General features: G+C 51.0%; 1 protein-coding gene across 12 annotated transcripts in view; it reads right to left on the bottom strand.

Moving 5' to 3' along the window:
* The window catches only part of MICAL2 (microtubule associated monooxygenase, calponin and LIM domain containing 2), a 237,624-nt gene that overhangs the window by 85,576 nt on the left and 131,397 nt on the right, over nt 1-20,651 (bottom strand). For 4 of the 12 annotated variants that reach the window (XM_057552287.1, XM_057552286.1, XM_057552289.1 and 1 more), the window contains 5 exons: nt 19,893-20,000; nt 18,668-18,854; nt 17,242-17,330; nt 15,686-15,788; nt 1,430-1,610 (listed from right to left, as the gene is read on the bottom strand). In XM_057552287.1, the coding sequence (XP_057408270.1) occupies nt 1,430-1,610; nt 15,686-15,788; nt 17,242-17,330; nt 18,668-18,854; nt 19,893-20,000 (668 nt within the window). Of the gene's footprint in view, nt 1-1,429; nt 1,611-11,810; nt 15,789-17,241; nt 17,331-18,667; nt 18,855-19,892; nt 20,001-20,651 lie in introns of those variants that run through there. The other 8 variants (XM_057552292.1, XM_057552288.1, XM_057552291.1 and 5 more) reach the window with 5 other exon arrangements.

A 20,651-nucleotide genomic window follows, 5' to 3' on the forward strand; every position in this document is an offset into this window, starting at 1 on the left:
TGAGCGAGGAGGCCTGCCATCCCGGCTGCACCGTGCCCTGCCTGTCGCTGCCCTCCAGCAGGCAAAGGGGTTCTAGGGCAAGGGCCGTGGGTTAGTTACCTCTATGCCTGGCACCCAGCCTCTGGCTTTGTTATGGGCTGACCTGTGTCCCCCCCCAGCCCAATTCACATGAAGTCCTAATGCCTAGTACCTCAGAATGTGACTGCTTTGAGAAACAGGGTCTTTAAAGAGGTAATTAGATTAAAATAAGGTCATGAGGGTGGGTGCTAATCCATTCTGACTGGTGTCCTTACAATTTTCCTTACAAGGAAATTTAGACACAGGCATACGTAGAAGGAAAATGCCACATAAACGAGAAGACCGCCATCTACAAGCTGAGGAGAGGGGCCTGGAACAGAATCTTCCCTCATGGTCCTCAGAAGGAACCAACCCTGCTGACACCTTGACCTTGAACTTCCAGAACAGTGAGAAAATAAATCTCTGTTGTTTAAGCCACCTGTCTGTGGTTCTTCATGGCAGCCCTAGCACGTGAATGCAGGCAAGTTCAGATCAGAGCAGATGAAAGAGGCCCAGAGATGTACAATGAAGTATTCATGTGAAGGCTGGTGCTCTCATCTTCACCGTCCCTGAGCAGGACTCCTAAGCTCTCTGGGGTAAAATGAGCTCATCATTAGGACCTGGGCCTAAAACGTCAGGCATTTAAATACTGCTTGCTTCCCTTGGGAATAGATGAGGGAATGGAAAAGACTACAGAAAAGAATGGGTGGGGGGATAAATAACCATCAGGAATTCAGGTGGTGTGGGAGTGGAAGCAGGGTGTCCTAGGTAGTGGGGACAGCACAACACAGTCCTGGGGTGGGGAAGCACAAAACCTATTGGCTAGTGACATTTTCATGAATATATATATATATTTTCTCTCTCTCTCTTTCTCTCTCTCTCTGTCCAGCATGCTTCTTTGTGTGAGGGCACTGCCCCTTGTCATCTGTGGGCTTTGGTGGACCATCTGTCCATCGGCCTGCCCAAGCCTGCCAGTCACAACAGCAGCCCGGTCCAGTTCATCGATTAGCCCCAATGCAATGTGAGTAGTACCAGTTGGAGCCCAACCTTGAAATCTTGATATGCGGACATGAATCTATGGATGTAGGCTGAGGCCCCCAGCAGCCAAGAGTTCCACATACAGGCCTCTCCGTGGATGGCTGTAAATCCAACATATTCGCCTTTGTTACTTAAGCTTCTTTGGGTTGTTCTACACCCTTGACATGTTAATTCTTCGATCCTGACAACTCCCTATGGATTATCCCATCTTACAGATGGGGAAATGGAGGCACAGGGAGGTCATACTGCAAGTGAGTGGGGATAAGACCAGCTCCCGAATGCTGTCCCCTTGCCCAACCCATCCTGCCCCCATCCTGCAGCAGCAGGAACGTACCTGCTGTTGTCACTGGTGACCAGGACACGCACAGCCAGCACGTCCTGCCCAACCACTTCCTCCCCGGGGCTGATCCTCACTGAGGTCCACTCAGAGGGCGGGGGGGAGGCGGCTCCACCAGCCACATCCCCATGTTCGAGCTCCGGGACACTCTTGGGCTTCTTGGGGGAGGTTGGCTCATCTGTTGAGAGGAGAAGAGGGTCTAGAGAGATGGTGGGAATGGACCGCCCCACAGGGCGCCTGCCCTTCCTCCAGAGGCTTGGGTGGACACTCTAAGATGGACCTCATCCACCGTGCCATCACTGGATCCCCACCACTTAGCCCACCAGACACCCCAGCATTTCGAGCACGTGACTTGTGTGCAGGGCACAAACGTACACACTGTCCGACTTAAGAGTAGAGGAGGGTCTGAAATGTCCATAGGTCCCACCCCAGGTCCACCAGCCTCTGCATTGCTGTTATCAGAATCACAATGTCCAATGTGTCGCTAAACCCAGTGGTAACTTCTCATTTCTCATCTTACTTGACACACCAGCAGCCTCTGACCCCGCTGATCACTCCTTCCTAGAAACAGCTCTTCTCTCAGCTTCCAGGACAGCACAGCCTAGCTCCCTCGTCCCCACTGGCTACCTCCTTCTCTCTTTGTTTCTTTCACCGGTTGCCCCCGCCCCACGCCGTGACCTCTCAGCACTGGACGGTCCCAGGACTGTCTTTGAACCTCTTCTCTTCTCATCTACACTCACGTCCTTGAAGATCTCATCTGGTTTCAGCCTTAAATAACCCTAGACAACAATGACTCACACATGTCTCTCTCCAGCCTGGACATTCCCCTGAATCGAGATGTGTATACGCCACTGCTTACTTGGCATCTCCAGGTGGATGTCCCGTAGACACATCACACTCATGCCCATGGAATTCTCCATCTCTGCCTCTCCCCAAGCCTGCCTCCCGCATGGCCCTCCCATCTTGGTAAATGGCAACTTGAGCCTTCAGGTTGCTCCAGGCAACACTTCAGTGTTATCCTTGACTCCTTTTGTTCTTTCACTCTTCACTCAAGCTATCAGCAAATCCAGTTGGCTCTACCTTGAAAATACGTCAGGAATCCAGGCACCTGTCACCACCTCCTCTGCTGTCACCCTGGCCCCAGCCACCATCATCTCTTGTCTGGGTTACAGAAACGGCCTCTACTGGTCTCCCTGCTTTTCCTCTGGCCATGCCCCACCCCTCAGTCTATTCTCAACACAGCTGCCGAGTGTCTGTTAACATGGAAGTCAGATCACGCCACCCCCTGTCACAATCCTCCAGGGCCCCTGTGACCTCATCTCCCAGTGCTGCCCCCGGCTCTCTGCTCCGACCACGTGACCCCTGTGTTGTCCCTCCGCACTCAGCACGCACCCCATCTCAGCCCCGGCTCAGAGGCTCTTGCCTCTTCCTTGGAGACGCTGCCCCCAGAGAGCAGGGCTCGCTCACTCCCCTCCTTCAAAACTGTGGCCAACTGTTGCCTTCTCAAGGAGGTGACCCTGACCATCCTCCTCAAACTGCAACCCACACCCTCAGCGCTTTCCTTTCCTCTTTATTTTTATTCATAGCACATCACACCTTCTAATAAACTATACACTTTTCCCATTTATTTTGTTTGTTATTTCTCTCCCATGCCTAGAATAAAAGCAGTGATTTTCGCCTCTTTCATTTCTTGCTAGAATGGTGCCTGGTGAAGAGTAGATGCTCAATAATAAATACCTGTTAAATGAATCAATGAATCAATGAATGAATAAATCAGCAAGACAGGCAGCCCAAGTCCCAGATCCCTCTTGGCCACTAACTGGCTCCGCGACCCCCTCTCTGGTCACAGTGGGGTAGGAGTCCTTTCTCCTCTCTAAGGCTGACATTGCACTTGAACTTGGCTCCTCCTACACCGGCCCCCCCGCCCCAACTAAGGACCATTATCTCCTCTTCCCTGTGTCATTAATTCTTTGTCTACTGGACCTTTTCCATCAGTATTAACACATGCTGAAACCTCTCCAGTTTTAAGAAGACCATTTTTAATCCCAGTTCCCACCTCCCCCCACTCCCCAGCCAACTCTTCTTCCTCCTTCCCAGCCAATCTTCTGGGAAGAGTTTGCTGCTCTCAATTTCTCCACTTCCTCACCTCCCATCACTCACTCCTCAATCCCCTATAATCCTGCCTATGCCTCCACTACCCGAACTGCCCCCAACAAAGTCCCTAGTGCCCTCCTTGTTGTTGCTAAATCCAATTCACAAGGCTTTGGGGTCCTCCTGCAGCTCTTGCCCTCTGAGCCCTCCCTGCTCCCAGGGACACTTACTCTCCCTGCCTAGCTGGCCGTTCCATCTCAGCCATCCCAACTTCTAGCCAACCCTTAAGTCCTGGGTTCTTCATGCTTCTACCTGGGCCCTCTCATTTTTTTCACCTCACACACTCTTTCTGGGGGATGTTATCTACTCTTTATTTATCATCTGCAAAGGTAATCGAGAAATTTTGATTTTTATGTGCAATGCCTCACATTTTAAAATACCGTACAGGTCCAACGAAACACGTCTACAACCAGATGCAGCCAGTGGTTTGCCAGTTTGCAAGCCCTGGTACAGTGCATGCTTGCTGTGAGGACATGTATGCACCCTTTTGCATTGGTGTGGCTGTGGACGGAGAAGGAGCATCTGGGGAGCAGGAATTATAATTGGATGCTTGACTGTGTAGTTATAATAATAGCAGCAGCTTACTTTTATTGAGTACTTTTATCAAGGATTGTTTAAGTGTTTAACATGTAATAAGTCTGTTGAATTTCACACAAGCTTCTAAGAAAAGTAGTATTATCCCCATTTTGCTGAGGACAAAACAGGTGAACAGAGAGGTTAAGACACCAGCACTCGGTCGGACATTTCATCAAAGGACGGGGACCAGTCTGTATGTCTGTGAGCACAACAAAGCCACAAACGGACAGCAATGCATCTGGCCATTCTTCTGGGAGTTTGGACTGGAATACGTCCCCAGTTCTTCACTTCCTCCCCATAACAGAGTTGTGGTTTGTCCTATGACCTTGCATTCCTTCCCACTGGAGTAGATGGGGTGAGCTTCCCTGCTCAGTTGACAAGAGGCTTGGCCGTGAGACTTGCTTTGACCAGTGGAAATCAGTGGGTGTGACATGAGCAGCGGCTTTCAAGGGCCTTGCTGTTTGGCTAGTCCACTCACACTCCTGCTCATTGGCCATGAGAAGAGCTCGTCCCAGATGGCTGCTGCCCCTTCAGCGGCCTAGGTCCCCGACTGTGGGCACGTGGAACAGATCTGGAGCCAACCTACGGTCTAGCCGATCCCATGAGAGCCCAGGTCACCCTTACACCTGCAGCCGGAAGCAGAGCCACTCAGCCAACCCATAGACACCATGAGCAAGAAAAATGATGTTACAAGCTACTAAGATTTGGGAGGCTTGTTACACAGAATTGCTGTAGCAGAGATCCGGCTCTATACCTGGTTTATATCTGAGTATAGGTGTATGTGCCTGTGAGCTCTGTGCACAGATACTTATAGGGTCAACAGAAGCTACTGTGCCCTCCTCTGATCCAGGTTTGTGCTGGGGATTTGGAGATAAATCAGCCATGGGTCTCCTTCTGCCCTCAAGGGTCTCTTTCTGCCCCACAGAGGAAAGAAGGTCTGTTCACAAATACCTGCATTAGAAGGTAGAACACAGAGACTGAGGCCAAGACGAGGTGGGAGGGGAGGGAGATCTGACTTCCATGCAATAAAGACTTTGGGTAGGAGGCACCGTTTTAATGGGATTTGAGGATGAGTAGGATTTGAAGGGAGAGGTGGCAGACCCCTGGGCACAAGAGCAAAGTGGGAAAGCACTGCCAACTGCATGGGAATGGAAAATAAGTCCATGCGACTGGAGGGCAAAAGGGTACAGAAAGTAGAAAACCGGTGGGAAACTGGCCAAACCAGTGGGAAATGATTGCTTTGACATCAAACCAGGAAGGGCCTTGAATGGCGAAATGGAGGGTAGGTTTTGCTCTGGGAGCGACCAGTGAAGGGCTGGAAGCTGGGGGTTGGCATTATCAGAATTGCCTCTCAGAAAGATGGCTCTGGTTGCAGAGTGGAAGGCAGACGGGAGGGCCCACAAGGAGGAGAGAGGGCGACCGTGAGGAGGCAGCTGTGATAACAGAAGAGACCTATCAGCTGAGCACACGCAGTGGAGAAGAGGGGAGAGGGAGTGGAGAGCAGCCTGGCCGGACGGGCAGCTAGCTGCAGGCAGTGGAGGTGAGCTGTGCAGCTCCACCGAATTCGCCTTAAGAGCACAGATAACTTCAGGCAAAGTCTAGGACAAAGAGCAGCCAGGCCTGCGGGAGGCGGCACAGGTGAGCACGCCCGGAGCCCTTACCTGCAGCTGGTCACAGACGCACGGCCCCTGTACTCAGGGACCAGCCCAAACCTGCAAGGAACACCCCAGGTCTGCTTTCCTCCTTCCCCCTCTCCTAGAGAGTTTTGACTTTGCCAGCAGGGCTGAGGGACGGACCAGGGTAAGGGCTCAGCTGGCTCCCTGGGCTTCTGGAGGGGTGGGGATGTGGCTGAATGATGATCCCTCAGTGCAGCAGGGTCAGGGCCAGCGCCTCTGACAGTGGAGTCTGGATATCAGTGGAGGGGCAAGGGGCACCTGGAGGTGTAGACTTTGTGGAAAAGAAGCTGGTGCTTCCTCCGGTCACCACCTCGCCCAGGCAAAAAGCCCCCAAGGAGGACATGTTCCTTCCCTCCTTCTGCCCCCGCAAGGCCCAGGGCACGGGCTACTGCTGGGTCTCAGGTCCACTGCTGCCCCCCCAGGAAGAAATTTCTCCACTCAAACTTCTACCTCCAGACACTGCCTTCCCCTGAGGATCCCTGGCCACATGCACAGACCCGTAGTGGCAGTTCTAGTGGTACTAGTACTAGTAACGGAAGTAATCTAAAGGCAATAACGCAAGCAGCCCCAACTCGTCATCCAGGGCCCACGTGTCTCTTTAGCAGTTGGCACTCATCTTCTCTAACATCCCCCTATCCTGAAAGGACAGTATGATCGTCTTCATTGTGTGAGTGGGAGGACGTGGTGTCAGACAGTAACTCAGCCAGGGCCGCCCCGAGAGTGAGCCCCATCGGCCACCCCTGGACACAGAGCAGTGTGTCTGTGGGCAGCCGCAGGTAAGAGGCCTGGGCGTGCTCACCTGTGCCGCCTCGCCCAGGCCCGGCTGCTCTTTGTCCTAGACTTTGCCTGAAGTCATCTGTGCTCGTAGGGAGAATTCAGTGGGGCTGGGGGCTGCCCGGGGAGGAGGTGCATGGCGGCGGGGCTGAGAATGATCCAGCGCCTCCCAGGGCAGCTGCCCTGGCCTCCTGGAGGGAAGGAGGTCTGCTTAGAGCTGAGCATCTCAGTCTCCTCCCGTTGCTCCGGCCAGATGCCTGCTCCCTGGTGAAAGATGAGATTCCACAGGCAGAGCCAGGCAGTGTCCAGGGAAATGTCTGTCCTCGCACACCACCCCCAGCAGCCAAGTCCCAAGGCTCTTTCATGGCCAGGCCACTGCTGCAGTGTCAGCGTGAGGACCCTTGCCCCATTTCTGCTGGTGAACTTGTTCCTGTTTTCTCCCCAAGTCTGGAGACCCTTCCACTCTCCCCCAGAACCCAGGGAGACAACAAAACAACATGTTCTCCTATATACAGTTATTAAGCCCATTTTACAGATTAGGAAACCGGAAGCTCAGAGGTGTTATCTCACTTGTCCGAGGTCACACAGCTCCTAACTGCCAGAGCCACTTTTGCCTCTGGGCTTGGAAAAGCTCCTTCTGCTGTCTTGCCCACAGTTCTCTTGGAAGAAAAAAGTTTAACAAGAGCAATGGAACTAAGTTTATCAGTCAGGAAAATAGAACCCAAGCCAGGGAGTTCAACAGAGTAAAGTTAATATAGGAGACTAATAACGATGGTATTGGATGAGCTGGAAAGCCAAATGGGGAACGTGAGGCAACCCAGAGATGAGTAATGGCAGGAAGCCACTGGCTAGGGGGACACCGGAAGGAGCTGGTGCTATGAGTCCAGAGGCCAGGGCCATGCAGTAGGAGGCGGGTACCACAAAAAAGACACAGCACTGCCCAGGATGCAGAGGGACAGGAGGAACACCCTGGCTTCTCCCTCGATTCCGCCCTCCACTCTCCCACTCGCGCGTCCTAACGGCCAAACTTAGTAGGAAACCAGTTCGCAAGGGAGCTTGGGAAATGTCTTTTGCAAGGGTTACACCTCTCTAATACAGAGCAGAGCAGGGGAAGGGCAGGGAGTGTATCTGAGAGCAAATAGGCAGATGTCCAGTAAACTAAGCATAGTGGAGTCTCCTTGCCCTCCTTCAAGGTGGGCTGTGATGAGTGAGGGGACACTGACAAGCCCTCAGCAGGATGGAGGAGGGACCTGGGAAGGGGTCTGTGTCAGGTGTTCCCTCCACCTAATTGCTCTAGGAGGGACATGTGTCTATCCAGTACCAAGGTCCTTTGCAGTGCATGTCCCTTTAAAAGATAAAAGCACAGGTGCCTAAAGACAGCACAGTTGCCATCCCGGGGCTTCTGAGAGTGTACTACCGGGAATGCCAGTTTCTAGGGGGTCTTCAGGTGATGAGTAAATTGATAGGTAGCCCTGGGCCTCAGGCCCGCCTGCCATACTGGGGCATGGCTGTCCTGCCCGGCGGCACTTACCAGGTGTCCCCACTGTATGCCTTTGGCTTTCACGCTAAGTGAGCTGGGGAGCTGCTGCAGTTTGGAGCAGAGGAGAGATCAGACTTAAGTTCTAACAAGATTCCTCTATAGCTGTTGTGTTGAAAACAGGTTGAATGGAGTAAGGAGAGCTCTCTAGAAGGAGAGCTTAGAGGAGGTCACCGGAATAACACAGGAAGAGATGACAGTGGTTGGGGCCAGGCGGTAGCATGGAGGTGGTGAGACGTGGACAGACTCTGGCTGTACTTAGAATTCACAGATGGACTGGACATGGGGCCAAGAAAAGAAGAGCCAAGAATGACTCCAGCCAAGGCTCTGAGCTGAGCAACAAGAAGAATGGAAGTGCCGTGTCCAGAGACAGCAAATGCCAAGGGTAGTGTCTGTCTCAGGGGAAGATCAGGAGTTGGGGGTGGACGTCCAAGTTGGAGACTCTCAGTAGACAGCTAAGTGGAGATGGTGAGCAGGCAGCCCGAGCCAGAGCTCCCTGTGCTGAGACTCAGGCACTCACCACAGCAAAACTGAAGTGCTGCCAGCAGGTGGCAGGAGAGAAGGGGCTCAAGCTGGGGCCAGCGTGTCTAAAGGGAGATAACCAGTCACCTTCAAGAGAGCTGGGGGACCAGAAAACTAGAAAACAATAGATGTTGCCACTCCATGTGAATTGAGACCCATTCAGTCCCCAGCCAGAAGATGTCCTGTCAGACTCTGAGCCCCAGCTGACCTAGAATGCCTCCCTCAGGGCACTCGCTGCTGCACGAACCCAGGAAAGTGCTCCCTAGAGCTCAGCAAGAGCTCTTGCTGGGCACGCTCAGCTCACTGACTCTGCCTTCCCCAAACCCTCTGCCAGAGGCACGGTTAGCCCCGTTCACAGAAGGGGCTCGCCCGGTGCCTCTGAGTCAATACGAAGTCCTGGGGCCAAAGCCGGTCTTCGGCCAAGGCCAGGGCCTTCCCCTGTGCCAAGGCTCTCCTGAGAGCAGCACCTGATTCCTGGCCTGGGCTCCTCAACAGTTGAAGATGCTGCTCTAGGTCACCTCTAGCATCAGTGAACTTTAATGTCAGTGCCAACTCAAGGCTGCCACCAGGAGGTGACGAGCTAATGAGGGACCGCACAGAAAGTCTTTGGCCCTGTGGAAACAGTGGCCTTGGGGCAGTGAAAGTGGCAGTCGCTTCTTTCACTTATTTAAGGGATGAAAGAAAAAACTCTGAAAGTGAATGAGTTCTCAGAAATAGAGGAGAATGGCTCGCCCCCACCCGCTTTGCTTGACCCCCTTACTCTACTCAATATTCAGGTTGCAGGGATTTTCTTTCTTTGGCTGGATTATTTCTTTAGGATCAGTTCCTGGGGTGTGATTACTGGGCCAAGAGGTCAGGATCCCTTTTATGGGTCATAATACTTGTTGCCATATTGCTTTCCAGAAAAGATGGTTCCCATTTAACTTTACACTTAATACTAGTGATTAAGTTCATATTTTTTCTTACGATCTACTTCACTATTCCTTTACTTATTCAGTGGGTGCAGCATAATTAATTTACATTCCTTTGAAAGCCAAGTTAGAACATTTTTGGAAATGCTTGTTGTTTTAGTGTTTTCTTTTAAAATTTGCTTGAGTGTGAACTGTCCATGCACAGCCTTTGCCCATTTATTATTGGGTCTTTAATCAACAAATATCATGTGCAAGGCACCTGAGACCATCGTTTTGTGGGAACTTTCTAAATGCCACAGCAATGAACATCTTTGTCACCACATTGAATTCAGATTTTTCCCCAGTCTGACTGCCCGTTGGATATTTTCATTTTTATTTTTATGTTAAGTTTTTTAAATGTTTGTAAGTCAGATTTGTGCCATGTTTTTCCTCTGTAATTTTTTTCCATCAGAGGTTTTAAAGTTTAGAAAGTTACCACTCCATTATTTCACCAGTACTTAATTCTATTTAATACTTAATTCTATTATTTACATTTTTTATTTTAATTCTTCCATCCAGTGTTTTTGGATAAAGAATATTCTACCAAACACTTATGTAGAATGTAATATGCAAAACAAAAACTCCCCCCAAACAAACAAAAAACTCACTTCAAAGAGGTACAGGAAAGCCCACTTGAACAAAGTTAATTAGGCTTCTTTACTGGAGGACTCCTCAGACTTCAATGTGCTAATGAATCTTGTGGATCGCCAAGAATTGGGAGGACTGCCATGATTAGTATAAAACGTTTCTCAGACTCTGTGACCATGGAACCCTTTCTTCACAAAGCACCTCTTGAAGCTAGTGTTCCATTGTCACACTTTGGAAAATGTTGTTTTAACCCAACTTCACATCAAAAATCAAAACCAAACTATAAGCTCCACGAGAATGGGGATTTTTGTCTGTTTCACTCCCTGCTATATTCCCAACATACAGTAGATGCTCAGTACATATTAGCTGAGCAAACAAATGTGTGCATGAACAAATAAACAAATAAGTGCATGCACAACTAAACAAAACAAATCAAGTCTAGTACAACACCGAGATACATGTAGTCCAAGATGCAGGGAGGGGCAGGAATTTTGTGTGGTTCACTGCTGCATCTCTAGGACCTAGAATATGCCTAGGGCATGGTAGGTATTCAACAAACACTTCAATAGATGAATGAATAAAGGAATGAGTCACTTGTCTAACCCAGCTCCTGACTTCAGTCCCTAACACCCTTCCTTTTAGGGAAGGGCAAGAGTATCTCACTTGGGTAAGAGTACAGACACTTGGTCATGACCACAGGCAGCTCTGGAGGCAGTTCCAGGCACCAGCAACTGAGCTCAGAGGCCCAGGGCCTCAGAAGTGCCCCTTTAGAGATACAAGGGCCCTCGTGAAGTTCACAGATGAGTTTTCATGCCAGCATCAGAAGCCCAGCCACATCCAGCATGGCAAAGGGAGGTATCCCACCCTAGGGAGGCTGAGGACCAGATTTCTTTGACACTGTCCAGACTAGTTGAGTGAAACTTCAAATCCTTCCCTTAAAGACAAGTGGAATTGGGCCAGAGCCTGCCATGGTGCTGTCCTCAGACTGGCCCTGTGGGCAGAGCCTTGCAGCCTAAGACACTGAGTGACCTGAGCCTTTGGGGGCAAGGCGAGTCTCTTAGCATCACAAATGGCTCTGCATCTGGATAAGCACACCTGCCATGTTCACTGCCATCCTGAAACCAATGTCCAGTCCTTCCTCCTTACCTTTCACCCATCACTCAGCTAGACCAGCACAAAACTTTCAAGACCAACCTCTATCACATGGGAATCTAAGTTACAGTAAGGTTCCCACGTAAAGCTCTCCTGCGGGTCCACTGCTTGGATGTGTGTGGGAAATGGGTGCAAGCAGCTGTTAATACAGCCTGTTCCTGACAGCTGAGGTGACTCTGACCTTCAGCCAGCTATGCCCAGCATCTACAGCAGAAAAGCACCATGAATTTTCAAGGAAGAGCCCTCAAAGCCTGGCCCCGGAGCATGGGTGATATTTTCCAAATATTACCCCTGGGTAATATTTCCTCTCAGAGTACCCAGCACAGCCCCAGAGAGTCCCATGTCACCACAAGTGAAGGCCCGCCAGTTTAGGGAAGGCTGACCCCTTCAACCAACCCCTGTGTTTAAGGTTTGAGCAGCTTCCATGGCAAAGAAGAGAGGAAACAATGAGCTTTATAAAGAACCATATTTATTTTCATTTACAGCATCAAATACCATAAATAAAGCTAAACATTGTCCACCGTGTGCAAAATACAGGGTTCCATGTGGCACTGTAATGACTACCAAAGGTCACAAACATGCGTGGTGATGAGGTGGGGAGGCTAGCTAAGGAGGAGGCTGGAGGGAGGAGGGCACTCTTTGGTTGACATTCTAAAAAGGGGGGAGACTCTGCAAGAGAAGATAAGACAAGAACGGTGACTTGGTCCTGGCTAGGATCTGCACCTACGAGGAAGCCATGCAGCATGCGGGGCTGTGCGGACAGGCGAGGGTCAGCATGGCTCTGGGCCGCATGCAGGACGCACACCACCTGCAGCCCGAGACCGCGAGGCCTGGCCTTCAGCAGCCCCACTGTACTTGGCGTGGCGTTTCTCTTTAAAAGCACTCCGAGTGTCCTGCCGCCCCAGCTAAAGAGTCGTGGGGGCACTGAAATGCGCTGCTCCAGACCTGGGGCCGAACTGAGTCATCTCTCAAAGGCATCCCTGGTCTGTGACAATGACTGCTCTGTATCATCTTGAAGCTTCTGTATCATCCAGGGCTTTATGAGCCCAGAGCGATCAGAAGAGCCACAGCAAAGCCCTTGGAGGTAAAGTATAGGCTGCAGTGGAGAAAGGATTTGCTAGGAAAACTGGGATTGTGTGTCCAAAATACAGAGTCTGGGTCAAGCTTGTGATGAAGCCTGGGAGTATTTTTTTTTTTTTTAAATCCTTCCGAAAAGAGTCACCTATGGTTTTCATCGATAACCTTTATATTAGAACCAACTGAAGAAGATGCTGGTACGCATGTGCTTTTTCAGAAGCTGAGAGATGAAAGAGTTCTTTTCAAAGGTGAAGCGCCCTCTCTATGGTACTGTCTCACATTCAGGGTTAACCCTCCCAGGAAGGTGAGGGGCTTTGTAAGTGCAAACCAGAAAACCATGCACGCAGGCCGCAGGGCGCAGAGGGGAGGCGGGGCAGGCACTTGGGGTGGACCGGGCAGCCGGCTCAGAGGGATGGAATCAGAAACGGCTTTCGAGCTGAACACCACTCCATGCTGTTCACCAACCATGCCACTGAATGAGCCCATTAGTATGCAAGACACTCGCAGTTAGCACAACCAAGGCCACGGCGGGGCATGGGGTACGGAAGCGGGTCAGGGGTTAGTACCACTCTCTGAAAATTGGCAAGAAAACCAGTCACCTCAGAGCAGAATTGTGTCAGCCAAGAAGTGGGTGTAGCACCGGAAGGCTGAAATGAACTGACGGCCACAGTGCAAGGTTGGAAAGAGAGAGACAGAAAAGAGAATTTAGTTGCGGGGAACAAGGCAACACGAGAAGGCACGGTTATTGAAAACGAGGCAACCATTAAAAAAAAGAGAAACTTCCCCAAACAAGTTACGGCTTGCTTAGGACAGATGAACCTTTCTGGCAGTGAGCAGCAATTTATCTGCAAGAGTGAATCCGTGTGATTGGCCGATGCTCCCGTCCTCCACAGCCCTGCACATCCTCTCTGCCCCGATTTTACTCTCGAGCCCCACGTTCATTCTTGAATATGTTGTGGAGGCTTAGAGACATCTGCCCCCAGGACCCACCTTTGTGTTTTGGTGCTGCCCCACCAGAAAGGTTCAAAGTCTCAGAACATACAAACATCTCAGGCTTCTGACAGGCACGCCCTGTCTCGCCAGAGTAATTCAAACCAGTCTCCTTATGGCCAAAAGTGACATCCTCAGAGATCCTAACTCTGGCTTCACGGAGCATCCCACAAAGCATCTCACCCTGCCCTGAGCTGATGGGAATAACAATGACACAGCTGTGCATGTGTTTATGTCGTGACTTTCAGAATCAAACATAAAATGAATCAAGGGCTCCTCCCACCATGCGGAACATTAAAATACCAGCAGAAATTTGGAAAAACACAATGCGAGTCATAGGACGAGAACAGTTCCAACAAGGACAGAGGCGCCAGTTCCCACGAACTTGGCCGCAGCCATGCCCCTGATTTGCCCAAGGACTTAGGGAAGTGTTTATAGAAATGCCTCCCCACTTCTTCCCACCCTAGAGAACTTGGCGTCTCAAAGGCCTCAAGAGCTCTGGCTCCTAACCTACCGGGCTCCATCCTTATTTAACCTAGAGGATCTTTCTAGTATAACACGCAGAGAGCCGTCTCTGGCCCAGCCACTCTAGATACACTGAACACTGCAGGAGGCCTTTCTCTATCAGCCGTCTCCACTGTTCAGCCAGACTCAGCAGCCGTGCATGTCCAGGCAAGTGGAGTCGGGAGAGCTGAGGCCTCTTCCAGATGCCCAGAGAGAAGAATGCAGGTGGGCCCAAGGCCTGTTTTGCCCTTAATAGGGTGTATTTCTTTTGCATGAGTCAGTCATAGCGTCCACTCCCAGCCTCCCCTGACAGTCAAGACACAGGGGAGCTTCCCCCTGGAGGTCAGACGCATTCCTTTGCTAGGACAGCGTGAAAATAAATGGTTTCTGACTGTTTGACCAAATATGCATGGCAGCCGAGCGGCTAAGAAGCCAGGACATCTGCAAGCCACGCTCACGGGGCAGGCCACGCTTCCCAGAAATAATACCTTGAGGTGCTAACAAATGCCCTCAGTCTCAAAGGACATTATGTGAAAGGGCAGTTTCTTCCCTCAGCCTCATGGTTGTGGACCCTGAGTGGCCTTGGCTCAGACTGCAGCCTGGGCTGGGGACCTCATAAGGAGGGCTTAAAATGCCACCAGCTGACATAACTCTTCAACACTGCATCAGTTTGATGGAGCTCCACGTGGTCAGGGGCCAATGGGCTTTCGCTGCCATGCTCATTAGTGGGAAGGGAAATGTATATTTGTAGCAATCTGCTTGAAACCCTGTGGTTCTACATCATTTGGCTGTGATTTGGTATTGAGCAAGGAACCTTTACGCTACTATTTTACATCAAAACAAGTGAGCAAAACAGTCCTCCGCCCTCTGGGAGGACAGATAACAGGCGACTACACACTGCCATGTGCTTCTGTAGGTTTAATTCTCTTCTGTCCTTTCTATTTTTTTCTTCTAAAATATTATGCTTTCATGTTGCAAACAATTGTCCCTTGTTGAAAAGTGGTATCCAGGCACATAAATCAAAAGGCACTGGTTTTGGTTTACATAGAAGCCCAAATCATTCATGTTGCAGGCAGCAGCTATTACAACTGACCACAACGTGGAAAGGGTTTGTAATACCAGTTATAAACATCAAACCCGTGTCTAGAAAAACTGACGCTCATAGAAAAAGATGCTTTCTCTTGGCTTATTAAAAGTTAAAAATTGAAATGTAAACCTAGAAATATGGCTCGCTTTGGTATAAAAGTACAAAGGTATAAAAAAATATCCTTCATGTTGTGCTGGCCTGTGCACCGGGAGCAGACGTGCACCGCGACCAGGCCAGGTGCAGGTGGCCGACGGGAAACTCTTTGGCTTTGAACTAACTGGTTAAAGGGCGTGGTGCTCCCTGGCCAGTGCCTGAGACAGCTGCACACGCTGCCATCTACACGGGAAATGTTACGGCACTCTGGGGCTGGGCTTCAGTGCAGCTTGGCCGGTAAGCATCTGAGCAGCCAGTCGCGGATGCCCTCGAGGGACTCCTCGGTCTCCCGGTACATGGAAGCCAGGACCTCGGAGAACACCCAGAGCAGGGGCAGCCCGAGGCTCAGGAGCTCGTACGTGTAGCAGTAGTTGTAAGCATTGTCCCTGATATGCAGACTGGCGGCACGCAGGAGTCCCTGAATCCAGTTAAGCAGCCTCCGGGGAAGGTGAAGCAGGCCCCACGGCAGCCTGAGGGGCCAGCTTAGCACCTTCCTAAAGAAGGAATTGGGGATACCTGGGGGGCTGCCTTCCGGTGTGCCGATGGCGGCGGCAGCGCAAGAACTTTCCGCAGGAGGGTCTCGCCTAGAGGCTTCTTGCTCTTTCCACATCCCCTCCTCCTGAGAAAGACATCAAGGTGACGGCATTTAGTCCATGACGCTTAGAGAGGACGCCTCCAATGAAGCAGAGGAAGAGAGCCAGTACATAGAGAACGTGGCAGACCCTGCAATTTGCAACCAGCCCCCCTCCCCCAAATCTCAGCCCCCTGCACTGCTGAAGGGCAGGCTGAACATGGCCATGACTTTCCTGGGGGGCGGCAAACTGATCACAGGGGTCAGTTTTGCTTGGAGCCTTCAAAACATACAAGCCCTTTGACTCAGCAATCCCATTTCTCATGACTGATCCTAAGTAAACTATTTGAAATATGGAGAAAGATGTGGGTACAAAGACATTCACCGTAAAAATATTTATAAGGTAAAAATAGTAAACAACATAAATGTCCAACAATATAGGACACAAATAAATTATCAACCATCTTTTACAGGCATCAAAAATTAGGCTCCAAAAGCATTTTTAATGTCATGGGAAACTGTTCTTAATATAGTGTTAGTGAAAAAAGATGACTATGAAACTGTAGACATGGGATTCCCACTGGGTTAGAACAAGCAGTTGACCCTTGAACAATGCAGGTTTGAACTGCATGGGTCCACTTAAATGCAGATTTTTTTCAATAGTAAATACTACAGTTCCACCCGATCCACGGTTGGTTGAATCTACGGACGTGGAGGAACTGCCAATACGGAGGGCTGACTATCAGTTATATGTGGATTTTAGACCCTGTGGAGAGTCAGAGCCCCTGACCTCCACACTGTTCAAGGGTCAACTGTATTCATATAGGAAAAATGTCTGTAAGGAAATGTTCCAAAATGTTAATTATGATTTTCTCAGGATAGAGTGAGGATGGGTGATTTCACTTTCCTTCTTTATACACTTTTGTTGATTATATTTACCCGTTTTTCTATATTGAGCCTATATTACTTGTATAATGAGAAAAAAGCTGAAGTTGTGGGTCTTGCTGGAGGTGGGTGATTAATCAAGCCATAGAGAAGGTACGAGGGGGCCCTATCATAAGCCATCCACAAATTCAGAGGGCCAGTCACTTTGCTGACATCCAAGAGCCTGGCGAAAGGACTTGGAAACCACAGAGGGTTGGCTCTATACCAGGCATCCCTGCTAACAGTGCGCCTGTGGTCACGGGGGCCCCAGGCACTGGGGGCTACATGGCTTTTGCATGGCTAAGCATATAGCCCCATCCTTGGCACGTGGGAAAGCTCTTCTGGGCTTCTCACGAGAAGTAGCAGTCATTCCCCTAGGAGAGGTCATAGCCCAGAGGCCGGCTGAACAGACTGAGGCAGAGGGACCGACCCTCCATGCCAGGGAGTAGAGCCCTCTTCACCTGACTTTCAATCCCTCCAAAGCCAGAAACATTGGCTTAACTTGCAGGAGCCCTTGAAAACCTTCTCCTATCAGGGGCCTTCCCTGTTTCACCACCACTTTCAAGACAAAACGTACTTCTCTTTGTTGCTTCAACTCTGCCCGTCTCTTCCGTTGCTGACTGTTGGTTTTACAGTGAATGAAATGAGGCTTGCAGAAAAACTTGCCTGTAAAGAGAGACACACAGACACACAGACACACACACAGACACACACACACACAAACACACACACACACACACACAGAGGTTTTTCTCCTGTAAAGCGGAACCACACAGCAGGTCATGAGCCAAGTGCCTGCCACCATCTAGGTCAGAAAACGCCGCTACTGAAAACAAGGCCAGGAAGGCGCAAACTTGGGAAATGGTTTCCATCACCTGCCTTAAGGAAATGGCACAGACACGGGGCAGGCTGCAGCAACAGGGGGGGTTCCCAGATGGGGCTGCAACCCTCAGATAATCCCCCAGGCCAAGTCCCTTCCCAAGGCAAGCTGCCAGGCCGCAAAATGGACCGCCCAGAATAGCAACTCTGTTTCTAGTTCCTCTTGCTTCTGGGACCCCTGGGGGTGGGAAAGGAGCAGAACAGGCTGCGGCAGTGTTGGAGAGAAAAACCCAGTGAGGCACACACTGGGCCACTGGCCACTGCCCGGGACTACTGGGTGCCTTCCAGAAAAGCCTTCTCTGCTCACTGTTACAATAGTGACAATAGTGATGGGAATAATGATAACAGTAGAAAAATCTTGTGTAGGACTCAATATACCAGACACTATCCTAAATCCTTCCCGGGAAGTAACCCAGGAACCCTCATAATGACCTTATGAGCTAAGTAGTATCATCCTCATTTTATAAATAAGGAAACTGAGGGACCAAGAGGTTAGGTAACAGGCCCAAGGTTATATGGCTAGAAGTGGCATAGTCTGGATTTGAACCCAGGCAGTTAGTTTGAGGGTATGGAATCACAAGCACTGTCATTATATGACCGTGCAAACATCAAGTGCTGGAAATTAGAAAATAATCCCTCATTCCAATGAGTGCAATTCTTTCATTGATGACTCCGGTAGGCCACTTATCAGAGGGCACGTTACGGTTACTGCCATTTTTACAATGCATACTTTATACATAATAACACGAATATGTCATCATTTACTGAACCTCTATTACATGTCAGGTGTGGTGTCGAGCACGTGACATAGGTTATCAGGTTTGATTTTCTCAGCCACACAGGGGCAATTGAAAGTGGTGAGACTGAGTAAGAAAACATCCATAAGGCACTCGTCGCCTGGTAGGTGCCCCCCATGCTGATGCACCCCTGGTGCTGACAGCTCCCCTTCCCTCAGGACCCCTGCTCACCACAGGCGGCCTCTCTCTTTAGCAGGGGATCCCTGCTCCCTGAGGAGCTTTCCTGATGACACCAAAACTCCCTGGGAAGTGCTGGCTGTCCCAGAGCCCCCAAAGGGACAGAAGCCCAGGCCAGAGACGAGTGCTGCCCCGGCCCCCGGGGGTTACCTTCGTCACTGTCGAAGGCATAGGCGGCCAGGGGCAAGGTGGTGGCACAGACGCTGCAGCGGAAACACTCCCGGTGAAAGAAGTGGCCCTCCGCACTCAGCCTCTCCATCACGTACACGCGCTTCTTGCAGAAATAACAGGTGTCGCTGCCACCCAGGTTCAGGGGAAACGCCTTCCGTATGGACTCCTGGGGGACACAGGGCATCGGGAGAGAAGAGCAGTGTGTTAGGGCGTACACCGCGTCTTCAAATGTGAGGCTGGCCTTGTAGAGATGCCGGCCTGCGTCGTGGGGCCTCACAGGCTATGTGTTGCTTTTGTCACTGCAGGCACTGCAGGCACTTCAGCAAAGAATGAGGGGGGGAGGATACGCAGACCCCAGCCTTGCAGGGGCAGCTGTTAACTGTACTCCCAGGCAGGCTGGCCATTCTGGTTTCAGGGTGAGAGCGACATCTCCTGGTCTGATGGAGCGGGCGTCCCTCACAAACATGCTGCCCAGGGATGCTGTCTCCAGGAATCTGACCCAGGAGTTAAGTACTGCCTGCGTCTAGAGTGAGGTCACTGAAAGAATGTTCTACACATCCTTGTCCCCCTGCAGTGACATAGGTCAGGCAGGGAAAGCTCATGGTAATAAAACTGTTCAAGAGAACTGCAGAGAAGGGGCAGCCCTTTTCTGTGTGTTGAAGTTGGCTGCCAGTCAACTTCCTAAATGCAAGGGGGGAGAGGAGAGGGCAAGGGCCCAGGGCAGAAGGGGCACACCTGGGTGATTCCAGGGGAATGTACCTATAGGAAACCAAAAGAGCTGTCAACTCAAATTGCTGGTGATGACAATGAGCAGAGTCATTGGAGAAGGGGAGAATTCAGAGGAAAGGGGTGTTTTCTCCATTACTTAATTCTCAATCCAATCCAGATCGGATGCTAAACATTGGCAGTAAGTGTTGTCCACCTCCGCGGATGGCCCCTCCTGGCCTTTGCACTGAGTTCTCCAGAGCCCCAGCCAGCAGGGAAGATGCTCTGCTTTGTGAAATGACCCACAAGGGGGCTGAGTGAGGTTTGTCTACAAGGAAGAACAGCCTCCCGCTAACCTCTGCTCTGATCCAGCCCGGTCTCAGCCCCTCTCGCCCCATGAGAAGAGGGGCTCAGGCAATCCTCTCTGCGTCCCGTGCACCCTCCCTGGGAGGCCAGAGCCAGTGTCTGTGGGTGAAGGCTGTGGGGTGTACATCCTTACCAGGTCTGGAGAGATGGCCTGAGTCTTAGGTCTGTGATCATTCATGTACAGATTGACCAGAACTTCAGCTGCAGCCCCTATTCCGCTGGACACTTTCCCTACTGTCAGCTACCCAAGAACAGAGATAGAGCAGACAGAGACAAAGGTAGAGGCCAGTTAGCACCGAGAAGGAAGACACGAACAAGCTGGAGGTGGGAGAGGGCTCCACACCCACATGCAAACGGCACCCAACGTCCCGGGAGAGGCCTAACCAGCCCAGAGCGGGCAGTGGGCACTCTGCAGATGGAGAAAAGAGAGAAATGGAGGCCTGCAGGGTACATGGTCTTCAGGAGTTTGAGTTGCTTGGTTCACAGATAGGGGGAATAAATACCAGAGGAAGGGATCTGTCCAAGCCCACTTAGAAATAAATGCAAGAAGAGCCAGGACTCTGCTAAGGTCTCCTGAGCCCAAGCCCGGGAGGCCTTCACACTAAGAAAACAAGCCAGCTGCATTGCGGCCGCCCTCCCCAAGACCCCTCCTCTCTGGAGGGCCGGGAGCTACTGTTTAATGAGAACTGCCCCCGACCCTCCACTCCCGGACCTGCTCCACCACTAACCAGTTCTGAGATGGGGCGCAAAGTCCTCAGCTTCTGAGCTCAGTGTCCTCATTTAGTGAAATGGGGATAAACAGTGCCTGCCTCACAGAGCTGTGGCAGGAACTGAGTGAGAGAGCGTGTGTGTGAGTGCCTGGCACTTGGCAGGGCTGGACCAAGATGAACTT

This window comes from Balaenoptera acutorostrata, chromosome 9 (assembly GCF_949987535.1).
Source record: "Balaenoptera acutorostrata chromosome 9, mBalAcu1.1, whole genome shotgun sequence".
Classification (NCBI taxonomy): Eukaryota; Metazoa; Chordata; class Mammalia; order Artiodactyla; family Balaenopteridae; genus Balaenoptera; species Balaenoptera acutorostrata.